The sequence below is a fragment of the Nannospalax galili genome, unplaced genomic scaffold (assembly GCF_000622305.1).
Source record: "Nannospalax galili isolate Female #2095 unplaced genomic scaffold, S.galili_v1.0 scaffold629, whole genome shotgun sequence".
NCBI lineage: Eukaryota > Metazoa > Chordata > Mammalia > Rodentia > Spalacidae > Nannospalax > Nannospalax galili.
In genome coordinates, this window is record NW_008360323.1 from 1,483,558 (window position 1) to 1,499,558 (window position 16,001).

Genomic DNA, 16,001 nt, shown 5'->3' on the forward strand with positions numbered 1-16,001 from the left:
TGTTTCATCCATTGGAATCAGTACTGTGTTATAGCAGCCTGAGCAAGCTACCACAGGAGGTCCAGCACAAAGAAAGGCTCTCTAACAGTAATTTATTAAATAAAGACAGGAGTATTATCAATTAATCAACCAACTAAAAGCATGGATAGTCAAGTTACAATTCATAGTCTAATAAAATTAGTGGAAGAAAGCTTGTAAGAGCACTGATAATTTCAAGGCAAAGGCTTGGACTTTAGCTCAGCAATTAGGAAGACTACAGACATTAAATAGCTTAGACAGAGATGTACTGTAGAGACAGAGTGTTTGTCTAATAAATGTGAAGTTCCAGATTCAATTCCCAGCAAAAACTAATACCCTACAGTTTAAAGGTGATCAGAATATAACAGAAAGAATGTGGGATGTATGATGAACTATCACTAAGGCAGAAAAGGGAAGTGTGAAGCCAGGGTAACTCTGAGGAGTCTGACAGACCAAATCAATACAAATCAGGAGAAACCAATGTAATCCAGAGAACAGACGAGTAAGTAACTAAAGAACATGATGATCATTTACAACGGCATGTAAAACGTGGGCCAAGGAAAGGTTAAAGCACTGAGGTGAGACTGTTTGAAAGAGGAAATTAAGGCAGCCAGAAGGGTAACTGGTAATTCCCCATCTGGATTTTCAGGAACTGGTTATCACATGGCTCTAAAAGAAAGAAAATAGAAATCCTACTAACAGTCAGAGTTTTTCCTCCTTAGGGAATACTGGCAATGTTAAACTGTTGTAGGGACTGGAGATGGCTCAGTGGTTAAGAGTACTTACTATTCTTCCAGAGAACCTAAGTTCAGTTCCCGACACTCACATGGCAGCCAACTGTCTGTAACTCTAGTTCTAGGAGATCCAATGCCCTCTTCTGGCCTCTGAAGGCAGCAGGCGTGTACACAGTACACTTAAATACATGCAGGCAAAACACTCATAAAATTTTTAAAAATCTGAAAAACTAATAATAACAATAATAATAATAATAATAATAATTACCTCTTATAAAACTACTGCTGGAAAAAAGTCATTAAAATTTATGAGTGTTCAGAAAGATACTAAAGGCACAATTTATTTTCATTTCAGTGGACTGACCCTGAAATGAATAGGCTAATTTTAGGCTGGTTGAACACTGTTAGCATTTGTTCCAACTCCAACTATTCACAGCAAAACTGATTTCTTAAAACTTTATGTCACTCAATTCTATTTTTGGCCTGTGGCAACAAAAGAGGACACGCGCTCTGCCATTACCTGAGGACAGGTGAGCATCTGTTCACATGCTCCTCTCCACAGAATGCTTAACAAGCTGTCTTTACCGTTTCATACTTCAGAGAGTGCACATTCTCTGAGGTTTACTGTACAGCACTTTAGCAGACCTCTGAATAAACATCATGTAAATGACTGATGGCCCTTCACTGAGAAAAGGGCAGTTAGAGAAAGACCGGCAGCAAGGGCCAGATCAGTTTCTGTGTTGACATAAGGAAATAGGATTCTCTGAAGGAAATTATTAGAGAAGTCTAAAGGATTATCAGACCTCGGCTTTAAAAAGTTCACAGTGGAGGTACAGAAGCTAAACAAAACCCGGTGGTGAAACTTAGGAGGCTTATCTGTGGCAAGGCAAACAAGAAAAGGGAGGAGGAAAAAGATGAGAGACAAAAGAAAGAATAAAGGTCTGGTGGAACAAGGGGGGAAGAACCACCTAGGTTTATGACCACTGGTGACATATATTTTGATACCATAAACCAAATTCAAAAATAGCACAAGATTTTATATAGTGTACCAAAGTGCATCATACTTTAATAATACTCCAACTAGGAAAACCTGAACGTACAAACTAAAATATGAATTATCTTCGCACAGATGTCACCCAGTCCTCAGTCTGGCTGTGCTCGGATACTCTAATTGTTAACCAACCTCTTCACAAAATCTCCCTACACTACGTCCCCCTTCCTGATTCTTCCCCTAGCACTATCGAGAGTACACTATTTGTTTTGCTTATTTTAATGTCTACTTATCCTTCACTAGAATGTATTTTATCTCTTGAAAACTGAGGTTTCCTAGTTCATTTACATAATCTCAGTTCCTATAATGGTATTTGCTGAACAAATGTGTTACACAGTTGAAAGGAAGACTAGCCTTCAAAAACAAAGTATTAAAAAGTCATGATATATGACTGACTGAAGTTCCTTTCTACAGTAAGGTAAAAACTCACCAGCTTATCGCCTACTGACATATGAATGAAAGAGTAATTTACACGATAGGGAAAATTAATGGAAACTAATGCTAGTAAATATTAATGAAAAGATACAGGAGTCTAGTCAACTCAGGAGAAAGGTAGAGGCAAAATAACAGAGAAGGTACAAAGGGACACGTGAGGAACAGGAAATTGCAGGATCCAAATAAAACAGTCCTGCCTAACAACCAGATCCAGAAAGGGGGTCAGCTGGCAGAAGACCAGAAGGTAAAGATTAGGAAAGAAAAGCACAAGAAGGATGGGGAGGCTCAGGGGTGGACAAGCTAGGTAGGGGAAACAACCGTGAAGTCAGAGAGGAACGGGAAAGCCCGAGGAAGGGGATCTGGGTAAACAGCATCGGCCCCGGGAACTTTTGTACTGCGGCAGAGGAAGAGCTTGGAATACGGAACTGCTGCACCACCTCTCCTCCCTCTGCTCCCCTCCCCTTTCTTAACTGTGGTATTCCGGTTAAACGAACAGCATCTCCCAGGAGCCAGTACTGCGAAGGCTGGACCCTAAGTAAAAGCGAGTTAAAGCATTTGTCTTAGGTCCCAATAGGCAGCAGAAGCACCACTTTTTAAAAAGGTGTTTCTTTTCAACAGAACAATTATTTTAAAAGCACTTTAGTTTTTATGAACTTTGTCCACAACCTAATTATTTATGAACTTTGTCCACAACCTATTTATGAATTCTAAAAATAATTCTTTAATCTCCTCAGCAACTTCCTAAACTAGAAATGTTTTTCCATTTTCCATTTCAAAACTACTTTTGTCAATCTAAGTTTACACTGCTAGCTGTTTTATAACCTTGCTTATTCCTGTTTACAAAGAGCACTTAAGTAATTCAGCTGTTTTAAGAGTCTTACTGCATCCTTCTCTACCTACGGTGTAACTTTTTAGCAAATAACAAGTAATTACAAATCAAAGGTTGGAAAGGTCTCCTGTCAAAGCAATGCTTTGCTCATCATTGAAAAAAATAGAAAGAAATCATTCTTCTTCACCATGGGTCTTGTAAACATCCTCTAGAATTTCCCTAGTATGCCTTCTTTAGTCAGCCAGTGGCCGTCTACACCACTTCTAATAATTTTTTTTTTTTCTTAAAGGGCTCAAGTTCCTTCAGGGATTCTGAACAGCAAGAACTTTACTTCTATAATTCAACTAAGGCAGAGGACTCTAAGCTGAGGCCCACAGGCACATGGGTACATAGAATAGCTTCTAGCAACTATTTTTTACTTAATTATCACATAGGGAAAACAATTAAGATGTGGTGTTTGAGAAAAGCCTTTAAAAGAAAGCTATTATTAATTTGGAAAGGACATTATGGATTTCCAGATTTGGAAGTCAGAATATTTCTTCAAAAACAAGCAAACAAACAAACAAAAAAAACCTAAAACCCAGAAAAAAACAGGCTAGAATAAACCAAATCAATAAAATAGCCTATGGAAATGGACACTATGATCAGAAAGCGAATTGTCTATTTCAATGTCACAGGTCTCATTTGTCTTGAGACTGCACAACATTTTGCTATTTTCAAGTTATACTCACAAATCACTGCCTCTACCTTTGAGCCCAAGTCCCTATAACCTAGGGTGCTTCACTGTAACTAATCCCTCTGAGAAACATAGTAACCCTCCCACCTGAAAGCAATTCCTCCTTGGGGTCTACAATGGATCTGTTTACTACCCGTTTCACAAGGGGCAAATGGTTAGGTAAAAGAACTGATGCTTTGATTCCTGGTCAGCACTAGCAGAAGCTATTTTTCACTTTCCTCTCATGGTCCTCTGTCCCAGGACGATGTTTCCTACTTATTGCTGCATGCTTTCTCTCCCTCATTCCCCTTGACCTTCTTCTACCCCATCACTGTTCTTTCTGAATCCCAGACTCATTTTCAGTGGTTGTGTCGTAAAGCCACATCCTGACCACTTACTGAATTTATCAATCTGAGCTATCAGATCAGCCTCACTTCAAATTAAGACTGTTTTGGTATCTCAATTATCCTAACTTAAACAACTTCCATTAGTATTTTCAGTATTTTATTTTACTAATTTATTTTATATCTTAGGTCATCTTTTCCTATTGATATGCTTTTTCTAGCAAACTTTTTTCTCTAACTCACTCTGTATCTGACTGCTACTTTAAAAGTTACTACTAAAGGTTTCACAAGAAACATTTTAGATTGTCCCTCTTTCTTTCCTCTGTATTGAGTTTCTACAATTTACAACTTCTTTTGCAACAATATACTCGGTTATCAAATTAGAAACATACTCTAGGATAGGATACTTATGTAGGACTGAAGGTGCTGAGAAGCCCCCAAGCTTAAAAAAGCATTAGCGTGTCAGATGCCATTCTATCCACGGACAGAACCACCTTTTAAACTTCATACATCCACCTCTCATTTCAACTTGAGTTTCCAACAATACTGAACATAATCTAGTTAATAGAGATACACTGTGTCATGTGCATTACAAGTAAATGATAAACTCACAAAAGACTACAGTTGGGAGGATTTTAAGATAATTAACAGAATTCTATAACTGGAAGAATTTGGGCACAGATAAGTTAAGGAACTCTCTAAGCTATGGAAATGATTCATCAGTAAAAAATATCATGAAACCAAAATCCCAAACTAAAAGTTAGTTGTATTCAAAATGCTTATGCAAAAAAAAAAATTGTTTGTATCATAAAACATTTCTGACAGAAATAATAAGCTAAATGGGCTTATAAACTTGTCTACAAGTATATATTTCAAGGGTCTCAGAAAATTAACATTTTATTTTCATTTTGCTAAGTATATGCTTGTCTTTCCTTGAGACAAAAATGCCACTAATGACTCAGCTTTTCATATGTAATTAGAAACGTTTGGCTCTTAAATGAAATAAGAACAAGTAAAATGCTGACGTCAAGAGGCAGACTGAAATTTTTCTAAAGATTTTAATATAAGAAAACACAATAGAAGACAGTAATGTTAAGAATTAGACTCTGTGTGTGTGTGTGTGTGTGTGTGTGTGTGTGTGTGTGTATGAACAATAACTGAAGAAGTGGTCACGAATTTGAAACGGAGTAGGGGAGACACTAAAAGGGAGGGCAAGTTAAATATCGTACTCATATATGAAATTCTTTTAAAAAAATTTCAATTAGGCCATGCGTGGTGGCGCACGCCTGTAGTCCCAGCAGTCGGGAGGCAGAGGCAGGCAGATCTCTTTGAGTTCAAGGCCAGCCTGGCCTACATAGTGAGTTCCAGGACAGCTGGGGCTACAGGGAGACCCTGTCTCAAAAAGAACAAATTAAAAAAAAAAAAAAAAAAAAAGATGAGTAAAAAAATATAGACTGGCAACTAGGAAGTCTAATGTGCCTAAAAATAAGCAGATTCATTGGAATGAAACAAAAGCCAACAGAGGAGTAAGCAGTTTGTAAGCAGTTTTTTCTGCATGGGGCTGCCCACTTGTGGCCTCTATTATGACTACTGAATTGTCTATACAGCTGAAAGTAACCACAAATAAATATAAATGACATGAATTGAGCTAAGTTCAAAACAAACTATTCACACACACTAAAATTTGAATTTCAAATTATTTTGAGTCACAAAATTATGATGCTTTGACGAACCATTTGTATTTTGAGACAGGGTCTCACCATGTTCCATGCCAACCTAGAACTCACTATGTATTCTAGGTAGTCCTCAAAGTCAAGATAATCCTCCTGCCTCAGTCTCCCAATTGCTGGGCCCACAGGCATGAGCCACCATGCAGTTTTTAGCAAACCATTAAAAATGTTTAAAACATCTCCCCTCCCCTGAAGAAAAAAAAACCCCACTGTCGGCTCAGTCCATACCAAAACACAGGATTGCCAATCTCTAGTCTAGTGAATAGAGGAGGAAAGTGAGGCAGGGTTGGAGGTTGGAGGACTGTTTGTGAACATTCATGCATTAAGCCTAAATAGCAAAACAGCAACCCCATGCAGAATGTATGTATCACTGTCAGGCCCAGCTAGAAAGACAGTCATGTATCACTGTCGTCAACATAAAAACAGCTCCCAAAACATAATCACTGAGTCATGGGCAAAAATAACTTTCATATAAATAATGTACTAGTCCTAATTTTAAACAGATAATTCATTTTATATGAAGTACCCTAAAAATATAGCAATAGATAATTATTTGTTACCATTTTGTCCCTGAGTCGCTCTCCACGGATAAAAAAGTCAGCACAGCCATCCTCTTCCTGGTGAGGGACTCTGAAGACAGTGACGCTGCTTAGCCCGCTCCCTCCAAGTGGCAACCATCCACCACTTGAGTCATCTCTGGTCATCACCACAGCTCGCACTCGTGCATAACTATTACTGAAATAGATGGAAAGATCAGGAATTAGGTTTTCCATAAACAACAAAAAAGCCGACCTGTCAGTCTTATCTGAGAAGCCGAAGACCACACAGACCACATAGGTAATGTGTTCACTACTACTGCCCTGATAGCCCCCTGAAAACAACCTATGTGAAAGAAGTAGAGAGAGCACTAAGGGTGATGCTTCCCTCTGAAGCCTAAGCTTAAAAAGACTATAAGACTCTTATTTCAATTAGTCATTTTGGTAGGCACATCTGCTCACTCTGGAACAGGTGATGATAGATCCCAGCTACATGGGTGATACCAACTTGCATGCATGTGTCCATTTGTCATAACAACCAGGACAAATTACTGATCTATTTACTTTAGCATATTGTTTCTAAGTTCTCAAAGTTCTGGAATATATTATAAACAAAACATTGAAATAATCATGTTTGGGCTTAGATGCCAGTTTCTAAAAATTTCTTCTACCAGCGCAATAGGAAACCCAAATCCTTTATATAAATCACAGAGACAAATGCTCTGTTTAAATTATTCATCAACCAAATTAGTCTGTGGAAACCTTTCATGCCCTCACTTTGGCAGATTCTATGCTCTTTGATCTGACTGATTCCATTTCTTTGATGAGACTAGTTCCATTTAGTAACACTTTCCCATATTGACAACGATCCTTTATATAAAACTAGGAATGTGTTCAGTGTACTAACTGTCCTATACAACTGACATGTAAGTCTTTAGTTCTGAAAGTTCTGGTGACTACTAATAAAATCCTTTCTAGGATTAATAAACCAAGCTGACTTCTTAGAAAATCATGCTGAATACCACTTAAACTTAGTGCTATTCTGAGTATCGACTGAGGTTCTATGTAACAGGCGTCTGCTTAATGTGTCTCTGCATGTTGCAAGCTACTTCTTGCCATTTCCGTTGCTACTGTGCTTTTCTGAAAGCTCTTGCTTTTTAAAACAATCTTTACTATTTTTTCATTGAGGTGTGCCTTATACACAGTAGCATATATCAACTTTAAATATACAGTTAAACCAAATTCTAACAAATGCATACATGTGCTGCTTGATCCAGGTGTTAGTGTCCCCTCAAAATTTGTTGAAGCCTTAAACCCAAAAGTGAGGGAAATATTAGGAAGCTGATTAGGTCATGAAGACAAAAATCCTCATGATTGGGGTCAATGCCCTTAGAAAAGAAACTTGAAAAAACTACCTCATTCTTTTCTCCATATGATGCCACAGCTAGGGCAGCATCATCCATGGACCTGAAAGCAGACCCTCAATACACATCATGACATCTGCTCATACCTTCATCTTGAACTGCCCATCCTCCAAAACTATAAGAAATGTGTTGTTGACGAGTATGGACCAAGACCTGTAAAACCACCATGGCAATTAACAACCATCTGTTAACTCCAGTTCCAGGGGATCCAACCCTCTTCTGACCTCTGCGGGCACTGTATGATATGGGTACACTTATATACACATGCAGGCAATATACTCATACACATAAGATAAATAAAAATTTTTTAAAGATACAAATTTTAATCACATTAGAAAATTCTCCTATGCCTTCTTTCTACCAGATAAGTAACCACTGTTTTATTTGTAACACACAGACTCACTTTGCCTACTCTGGGCCTGCGTATAATGGAGTCAGGAACAATTATTACTGAACTCTGCTTGTCTGACTATTTTCCTTGTTTTCTATTCTTTTCCTGCTTACTACATTGTTTAGTGTATCAGAAGTTCATTTGATAAATTTTATTAAATTGAATAAATAAATCATAATTATTTATTCTTTCTTACACCAATGGGCAGTTCGATTGTTCCTAGTTCTTGTAATTCAGGCTGCCTGAGAACTCACTATGCGGCAGAGGATGCAAGTCTTTCGTTTCTCTCAATTAGCTAGAAACATAACGAATGGCTCACAGGACAGCTGACTGCTTAACCACACACAAAATAAATTGTTTTCCAAAGTAATTATAATTATTTCATGGATAGTGTGTGACAACTTCATGGGCCCCACACATCCCTACCTTTACTTGGTGTTTTCACTCTTTTAAATTTTACTCACTGTACTGTGTATATTATTACCAAGTACTCTGGTTTTAATTTTTATTCCTGTGATTGATGACAACATTTTTTCTTCTTGTCATATACTTATCTTTAAAAGTCTTTGTTTATATTAGCCTTTTATTGTTTTCTAGAAGCTCTTTATATATTCTAGACACAAATTCTGTATGAGGTAAACTTCGCAGTATTTGTAGTGTGGTTAAAAGTAAGGATATGGCACAGCATGGAGGTTAGCCTGGTCTCTGTAGTAACACTGTCTCCAAAAAAAAAAGGATTCTAGTCAAGCCTCTGTAATTAGGATTTTGGCTCAGCAACAGACTGGCTGTGTGACCTTTGGAAAGACTCTAAGCCTCCGTGCCTCATTTGTGAAATAACAGCACCGATCTTCACTAAAAGTAAACAGTACCTGGCACACAGTAAATACTACATTTAACTATAATGACAACAAAACATTTAAAGCTGAGGTTGCTGTTCTAGTAACAAGGCAGTGATGACTTCCTGTCACAGGAGTTAACATAATCTCTATTCAGAAGCTCTTAGGAGTTTCTGCTTCACAGGAACTACTCTGTGATGTTAGAATTTATTTCTTCAGTCTCTTACCAGGCTCTTGCTAATCTTCTACTCACAGACATAACAGCTTCTAGTGACTAGCTTCGTTAAAGCAAGCAAGACATTCTTCAAGGATTCTTCTGATCTCTGACTTTATTTGAACAACCCTTTCACAGATTGGAGAACACTGTTTTAGCAGAAGACCCAGGTTCGAATCCCAGCACCCACATGGCAGCTAACAGCTGTCCGTAACTCCAGTTCCAGGGGATCCAACAGTCTCTTCTGTCCTCTGCGGGCATTGCAGGACACAGGTGCACTTACCTACACACAGGCAATACACACATACATGTAAAATAAAAATAATTTTAAAAAAAGATACCCTTTCACACACAGTAGAATTAACTACTGCCCTAGCCTACCATGTGCTACTATAACAGAATACCAGTCTGGCAATTTCTAGTGACTGGAAATTTATTTCCTATAGTTCTGGGCACTGCAAGGGTCTTAGATTAGACCACGGGAAACTTTGTTCTTTACTAAGAGTCTAGTTCTCTGCCTCCAAGATGTTGCATCTACCTGTGACCTCCAGAGTAGGAACACCAAGTTCTCCCCCTGGCAAAAGGTAGAAGGAAAAAAAGAAGCAAACTCATTTTTTGTCAAGCCCTTTCTAGAGATATAACCCCATTCCTAGGGATGCTACCGTCATGACCTAAATACCTGCCCAAGGGCCATACCCACCAGCTATCATATTGGTGATTTGACATTCACTATGAATTTGAAGGGATAAACATAAAAAACATAGCAATCATCGAGAAGTCCAGGTGAGGATCATATTAGACTGGACACAGAGGAACAGACTAATTTAGGTTATATTTGGAGGGGAAAAGCCAAGAAGACTTCCTGATAAGACTATAAAACAAGTGTTCCATGCTATCTAAAATTATTCATAGTAACTATAAACGGTATTTCAGAAAGTAATAAATCTTGCTCAGCTCCAGTGATTCATGTAGTCTCTTTCAAAATAGCAGATCTAGCCCAGCAAGGTGGCACACACCTATAATCCCAGCACGTGAAAGTTGGACAACTGTCAAGTTCAAAACTAGCCCAAGCTACCTAGAGTCCCAGGCCAGCTTAGGCAACACAGTAAGATCCTGTCACAAACAAATGAAGGCAGTATTATATTATATACAAGCCTCAAATGGGACAGAGTAAGTCTGAAATTATACATCAATGCAGTCTGTAGAGACATGCATGTTATGGTTGCATTTTCACATTTGTACTCTGGCAAACAGATGCAAGGTATAGCTACAAAGTGTTGAGCTCAGTTGTTAACTGTGCAATGCTGGGTCTTTAGCTTGAAGTAGCTTTTCAGTTTCTTATCTCCCCTACAGAAACTTCTTGCCTCTAAGATCACCAAGCTTATTATATTACGTACACACACACAAATTTTTTTTTTAAATCAGGTTTAAAAAAACAAAATATTTAATAGTCAAGCCCTTTAGAGAAAATAGACTCTATTATATGATAAACATAATTTAAAACAGAATACTTAATTTTAATACTGATTCTTGTTCCTCCATTTCCTGATCACCACCAGAAGTTTCAATCTTTCACTTTTACCCCACCTGCTTACTGTACAAAGACCAGAATCCTCCAAAAGCCAGGCAGCAGTGCTACAGTCCTATACTCTGGACACACACATGCATTAGTACATACCGCACTAGTATTTTCTCAATTTATACCACAAGTTCCATTTTATGAGTACAAGACTATTATTAGGGCTTAATAGCTCATGTGTTGAAGGCTTGGTCCTCAGCTGATGACACTCTAAGGAGGAGGGTGAAACTTCAGAGGAGGGAATGAATGGTTGGAAAAAGGCAGTCATGAGAGGCAGGCCCTTGGAGGAGCTGAGGCCCTGGCTCCTAATCTGGCCACTGTGAGGTAAGCAGCCTGCTCACACGCATCCCCTGGGTCTCTTTCTGTCCTATCATAGCTTTGCTCCTATGTAGCCATCCCCTGGTCTACATTCTACCCTATCACAGACCCAAAGCCACTGGGCCAATAGACCACCCAACTGACATCTTTGACATCCTAGGCCAAAGTAAATGTTTTTCCTTCTAAGTTGTGTATCTCATGGATTTTTCAGAGATGGAAAAATGACTAACACATAGGTAAAATAAATAATTGTTCATGTTAAATTAAAATCCTATATCTTTCATGCTGTTATCAATCAGCTAGTATATATTCTGTTCAATCAAGCCAAGTAGAAAAAGTTACCAAGTACCAGGGTACAACACGGACTCATAGTAGCTGGGCTTACATTTGTTTCATTTTCATTTCTGAAATATTACTATGTTTATACTCCTCTACAAGTGTCGTAAGTTTATGGTTTATCCAAGAAAATGCTGTAGGGGGTTGGAGAGATGGCTCAGTGGTTAAGAGAGCATACTGATACTGCTCTTGAAGGACTCAATTCCCAGTACTCACATCAGGTGCCTCACAACCACCTGTACAACTCCAGCTCCAGGGGTATCTGATGCCTCTGGACTCTGCGGGCACCTACACACATGCCATACCCACACATCAACGCAAACACACATAAACACATAATTAAAATAAATCTTAGGGCTGGTGAGACGGTTCAGCAGGTGAAGGCACTTGCCACTAAATCTGATGACCTGAATTTGATCCCCAGGATTCATGTGGTGGAGGATGAGAACCAACTCCCACAGCACATGCCCTTCCCTCCAAAACATGAATAAACATGAATAAAATGCAATTTTAAAAATAAATCTTTCTTTTTTTAAAGCAAGTGCTATAACCCTACTTCATTAGCAAGGAACTGTTATCTAATGACAGAAACTGAAAATTATTTATTACGCATTTTGCCCTTTAGAACAAAAACTCCGTATCACATCTGTGTAACTCATGGAATGGACTCTGTATCCCAAAATTTGTATTTATATTTTTTCTTTCTTTCTTTTTTTTTTTTTTTTTGTTTTTTTGAGACAGGGTCTCCCTGTAGTCCCAGCTGGCCTGGAACTCACTATGTAGACCAGGCTGGCCTTGAACTCAGTGATCCGCCTGCCTCTGCCTCCCAAGTGCTGGGATTAAAGGCGTGCACCACCACAGGGGCCTGCTCTGAAGCATTGCTGGTGTTTTAGGTGGCTGTCCTAAATAACTGCAAAATAAATTCTTTCCTAGTCTTTCTCGCCGTCTGTCTCTCTCACTCTTGTATAATATATGTAACTGACACACATCTTGATGTTAGTGTCCCCTAAGGCTCATTTAGATTTTTGATCACCAAATTATAGAATAAATTTCTATCATCTTAAGCCACTAGGTTTGTGGTACTTTATTCCACTAGCAACAGAAAACAAAGCATGAGGGAAAATCTTGAGGACATTAAAGCAATCTATAAACAGCATAGAAAAATGACCATTTTCTAACTACAAAAAATAATAAACTACTCTTCTTCCCCAAAAACTCAAAACTCCTAGAATCCTCCAAGGTGTATTCAAAACAATGGGAATTATTAGCTATTTTCCCCCATCAGTGTTTACATGGCAAAATATTCTTTGTTCTCTACAGTATTTCCTAATGTATATTTAAAGTACGTACTTACCAATCAAATATTAAGGCAGATATTATGAAAACAAAAAATCCCACTTGCTCATCTGTTCACTTATGGAAAAACCATGACCCCCCCCCCCTTTCTGTAGAAGCACAACATCTCTCAGGCAAAGATTAACACCTAAGGAAAGATAGCATTCCCTTTATTGGTGTTTTATTTTATAGATAAGGTCACACTATGTAGCCCAGATTGTCCTCAAACTCAAGACTTTCTGCTTCCTCCTGGGGACTTGGATTACTTGGTTTAGGATTCACATTTGATGTGTGTTCTAAATAGCAGTATACCAGACACAAAAATAACCCATGCTGGTCATATCTAAAGACCAATATGCTTTCAAAGGGTGATGGTAAACATGAGCAGAGAAGAGCAAACAGTCAGGCATGCACACTGTGCTCAAGGTGACTGGTCTTCACCTAACAGGGTGCAGACTGCAGGGGGCCTGGGAGTAGACACTGTGCTTAAAAGCTCCTTCTCAGGGAGCTTCACAATCCCTAAAGATGTAGGCATTTTCCCATTCTCATGACAAGAAAGATGAAAGCACAAATTATTCTTCTGCACTAGAAACTTTAAAGCCAAACAACTATTTCCCATGCAGTTAACCACCAATCCAAAGCACCAAATGGCATTCTGTTTAATAATAAGCCAAGCTTCCTGGCTTCCAAACACAATGCCATCAATTAAAAATCAGTCTTGGGTAAATGATTTGCGCTTTCCCTACCCCATTTTCCTGGTCTGTAGGTAGGGCAACACCAACACTTAACAATTCTATGAAAAGTGAATGAAGACAGCATGCCAAGTACATAGTGCTGTGCCTGCTGGTGCTCACGTTCCACAACGACCTGCTCAAATTAACCTTATGATGTTAATAGTACAGGCATTCCGAAATGTCCAAATCTGTCTCATTTTGTATTTACTATGGTTTCATGTAACCAACGAGGCAGCCACCTTTCTCAGAACTCTAAGTAAAAATTATTAACCACAGCTAAGAATCCTATAATCAATTTTCTAAGTCTTGTATAAGCTGTTTGCACAATGGAAACTGACATCTAACCAAGTCACTGACACTTGGAGGGTCTTCAAAAAGGAGAAACCATTTTTTTTAAGTATGAAGAGAGGTGTTAAATTATATTTCTAGAATGACTCATTCAAGGTTCTGATTTGTATCATCAACCTACCAAAGTAGGTAGTTCAAAAACTGACACCAAACATATGTATGCCTATAATCTCAAAAACCTGATGAGCCAGGAGGATCCCAAAAACAAGGTCAGCAAGGGCTACATGAGACCCAGTTTTCAAAAAAAAACAGAGCAAGAACCTGGGGTAGATAGCTCAGTTGATAAAGTGCTTGTCATACAAGCATGAGGACCTGAGTTCACATCCCCAGCACTGTAGAGTCTGAGACAGGAGGATCCCTAGGGCTGACTGTCCAGTCAGTGTAACTGTATCAGTGAGTGCCAGGCTCTCTCTGCAAGAGACCCTGTCTCAAAAATTAAGGTGAGAAGCAATTAAGGAAGACAGTCAGCATTGATCTCTGGCCTACATACCAAGCATTCTCGAGATCCTAGGTTCAACCCCCCACATCCTACCCCCACCTCATCCTCATAGAGAGAGGGTAAGGAGACAGAGCAGGTGAGAGAGGAGGGAAGGAAGGAGAGAGAAAGAGGTAAAGAGAAGCCAACATTAATACTAGGGTTCAGCATAAATAGAAGTATTAGAATAAAATATGGATAATTTAAAAATAACCTCACAGAAGGCAAGCCCTTACATCTACAGACCATTAAAATATAGGAAAAATTCAACAATATAGGATAAATACATTCTTACACACACACAAAAAAAAAAACACCATAAGCAAAAAGACAAAATGTAGGTGGCAATCTAATGGCAAAAATAACCAATACACACACTCACACACATTTTCTATTGCTGCTATTAATATTTTTAAAATTGCCACCAACTTGGTAGTTTAAACAAGTGGACTGGACTCAAGCTCAGCTTCACTGGGCACAGGCCAAGGTGCTGGAGATGCTGCGCTCCTTTCAGAAGCTCTGGAAGAGTAACCAGCCGCTTCTAGGGGACAGTCACAGTCTTCAGTTTGGAGCCCCTTTAAAGCCAGGAGACCTGATGACCGTCCTGAAGTCACTTCTCTCTGCTCACAGTCCAGTCAGGAAAGGTTTGCCACTTGTAGACTCATGAGATTACACTGGCTATGCGGGTAATCCTGGGTGGCGTCTCCATAGCAAAGCTCCTAACTTTAGTCACTCTGGCAAAGAGGGTTTTAGGGCAAGAGCATTATGCAGGAGGGGAGAAACTGAGAAAACATTATCCTGTTTGCCACAAATAACAGAAGCTTGAGGATATGCAAATATAAAGTAGTGTGATGTGTTTTACAGGCCATTTAGAAATAGCCATAAAAATGTAAGGTGCATGCATTCTGACTCAGCATTTAACTTGTACTCATTTTCTGTTCCACAAATGAAATTATATGTCAACAAGCATAAAGGTAGTATTTAGCCAGTAGAAGGGAACAAAAGCAGCCTGAGAAGGAATCAACAGGGAATTATGAGACACTTACTCAGTGGGGTACTATGCGGCCATGAGAAAAACGAGTAAGCTAAATAAACTGTACACTGGGGACTATCTCTAAGTTCTATTTAGTTGTTTTGGCCCCTCTCAAAAGACATTCTAATAGCTCTAAAATGCCATCTTGGGGGGACAGGGCTAAGTATGTCTCTACTGAGAAGAAATGGAACAGACACATAAGAATAATTTTCATTAAATGTTCTTATTTTTTAGTTCTGCACATTATATATGTATTACCTATTCAAAAATCTATTCATTAAGATGGGCATGATGGTGCATGCCTTTAATCCCAGCATTTGGGAGACAGAGTCAGGCAGATCATTGTGAGGTCAAGGCCAGCCTGGTCTACATTTCAAGTTTCAAGCCATCAGAGGTTACAAGGAGATGCTGTCTCAAAAAAAAAAAAAAAAAAAAAGAAAAAATTACAGAATTCTGTACTTTGTCAAATAAGCCACAGACTTATATTTATTCTTTTGTGCTTCTCAAAATTATTTAGTCATGTTCTGCTGATTTTTATTATTTTCATATGTAAAGTGATTTTGAAAATTGTCACAGTTGAAATTAA

At 38.6% G+C, this 16,001-nt stretch overlaps 1 protein-coding gene across 1 annotated transcript in view; it reads right to left on the reverse strand.

Annotated features, from left to right (window-relative positions):
• The window catches only part of Spred1 (sprouty related EVH1 domain containing 1), a 76,713-nt gene that overhangs the window by 28,842 nt on the left and 31,870 nt on the right, over window positions 1-16,001 (reverse strand). The window contains exon 2 of the mRNA XM_008825294.2: window positions 6,417-6,591. Coding sequence (XP_008823516.1) covers window positions 6,417-6,591 — 175 coding nt within the window. The remainder of the gene's footprint in view (window positions 1-6,416; window positions 6,592-16,001) is intronic.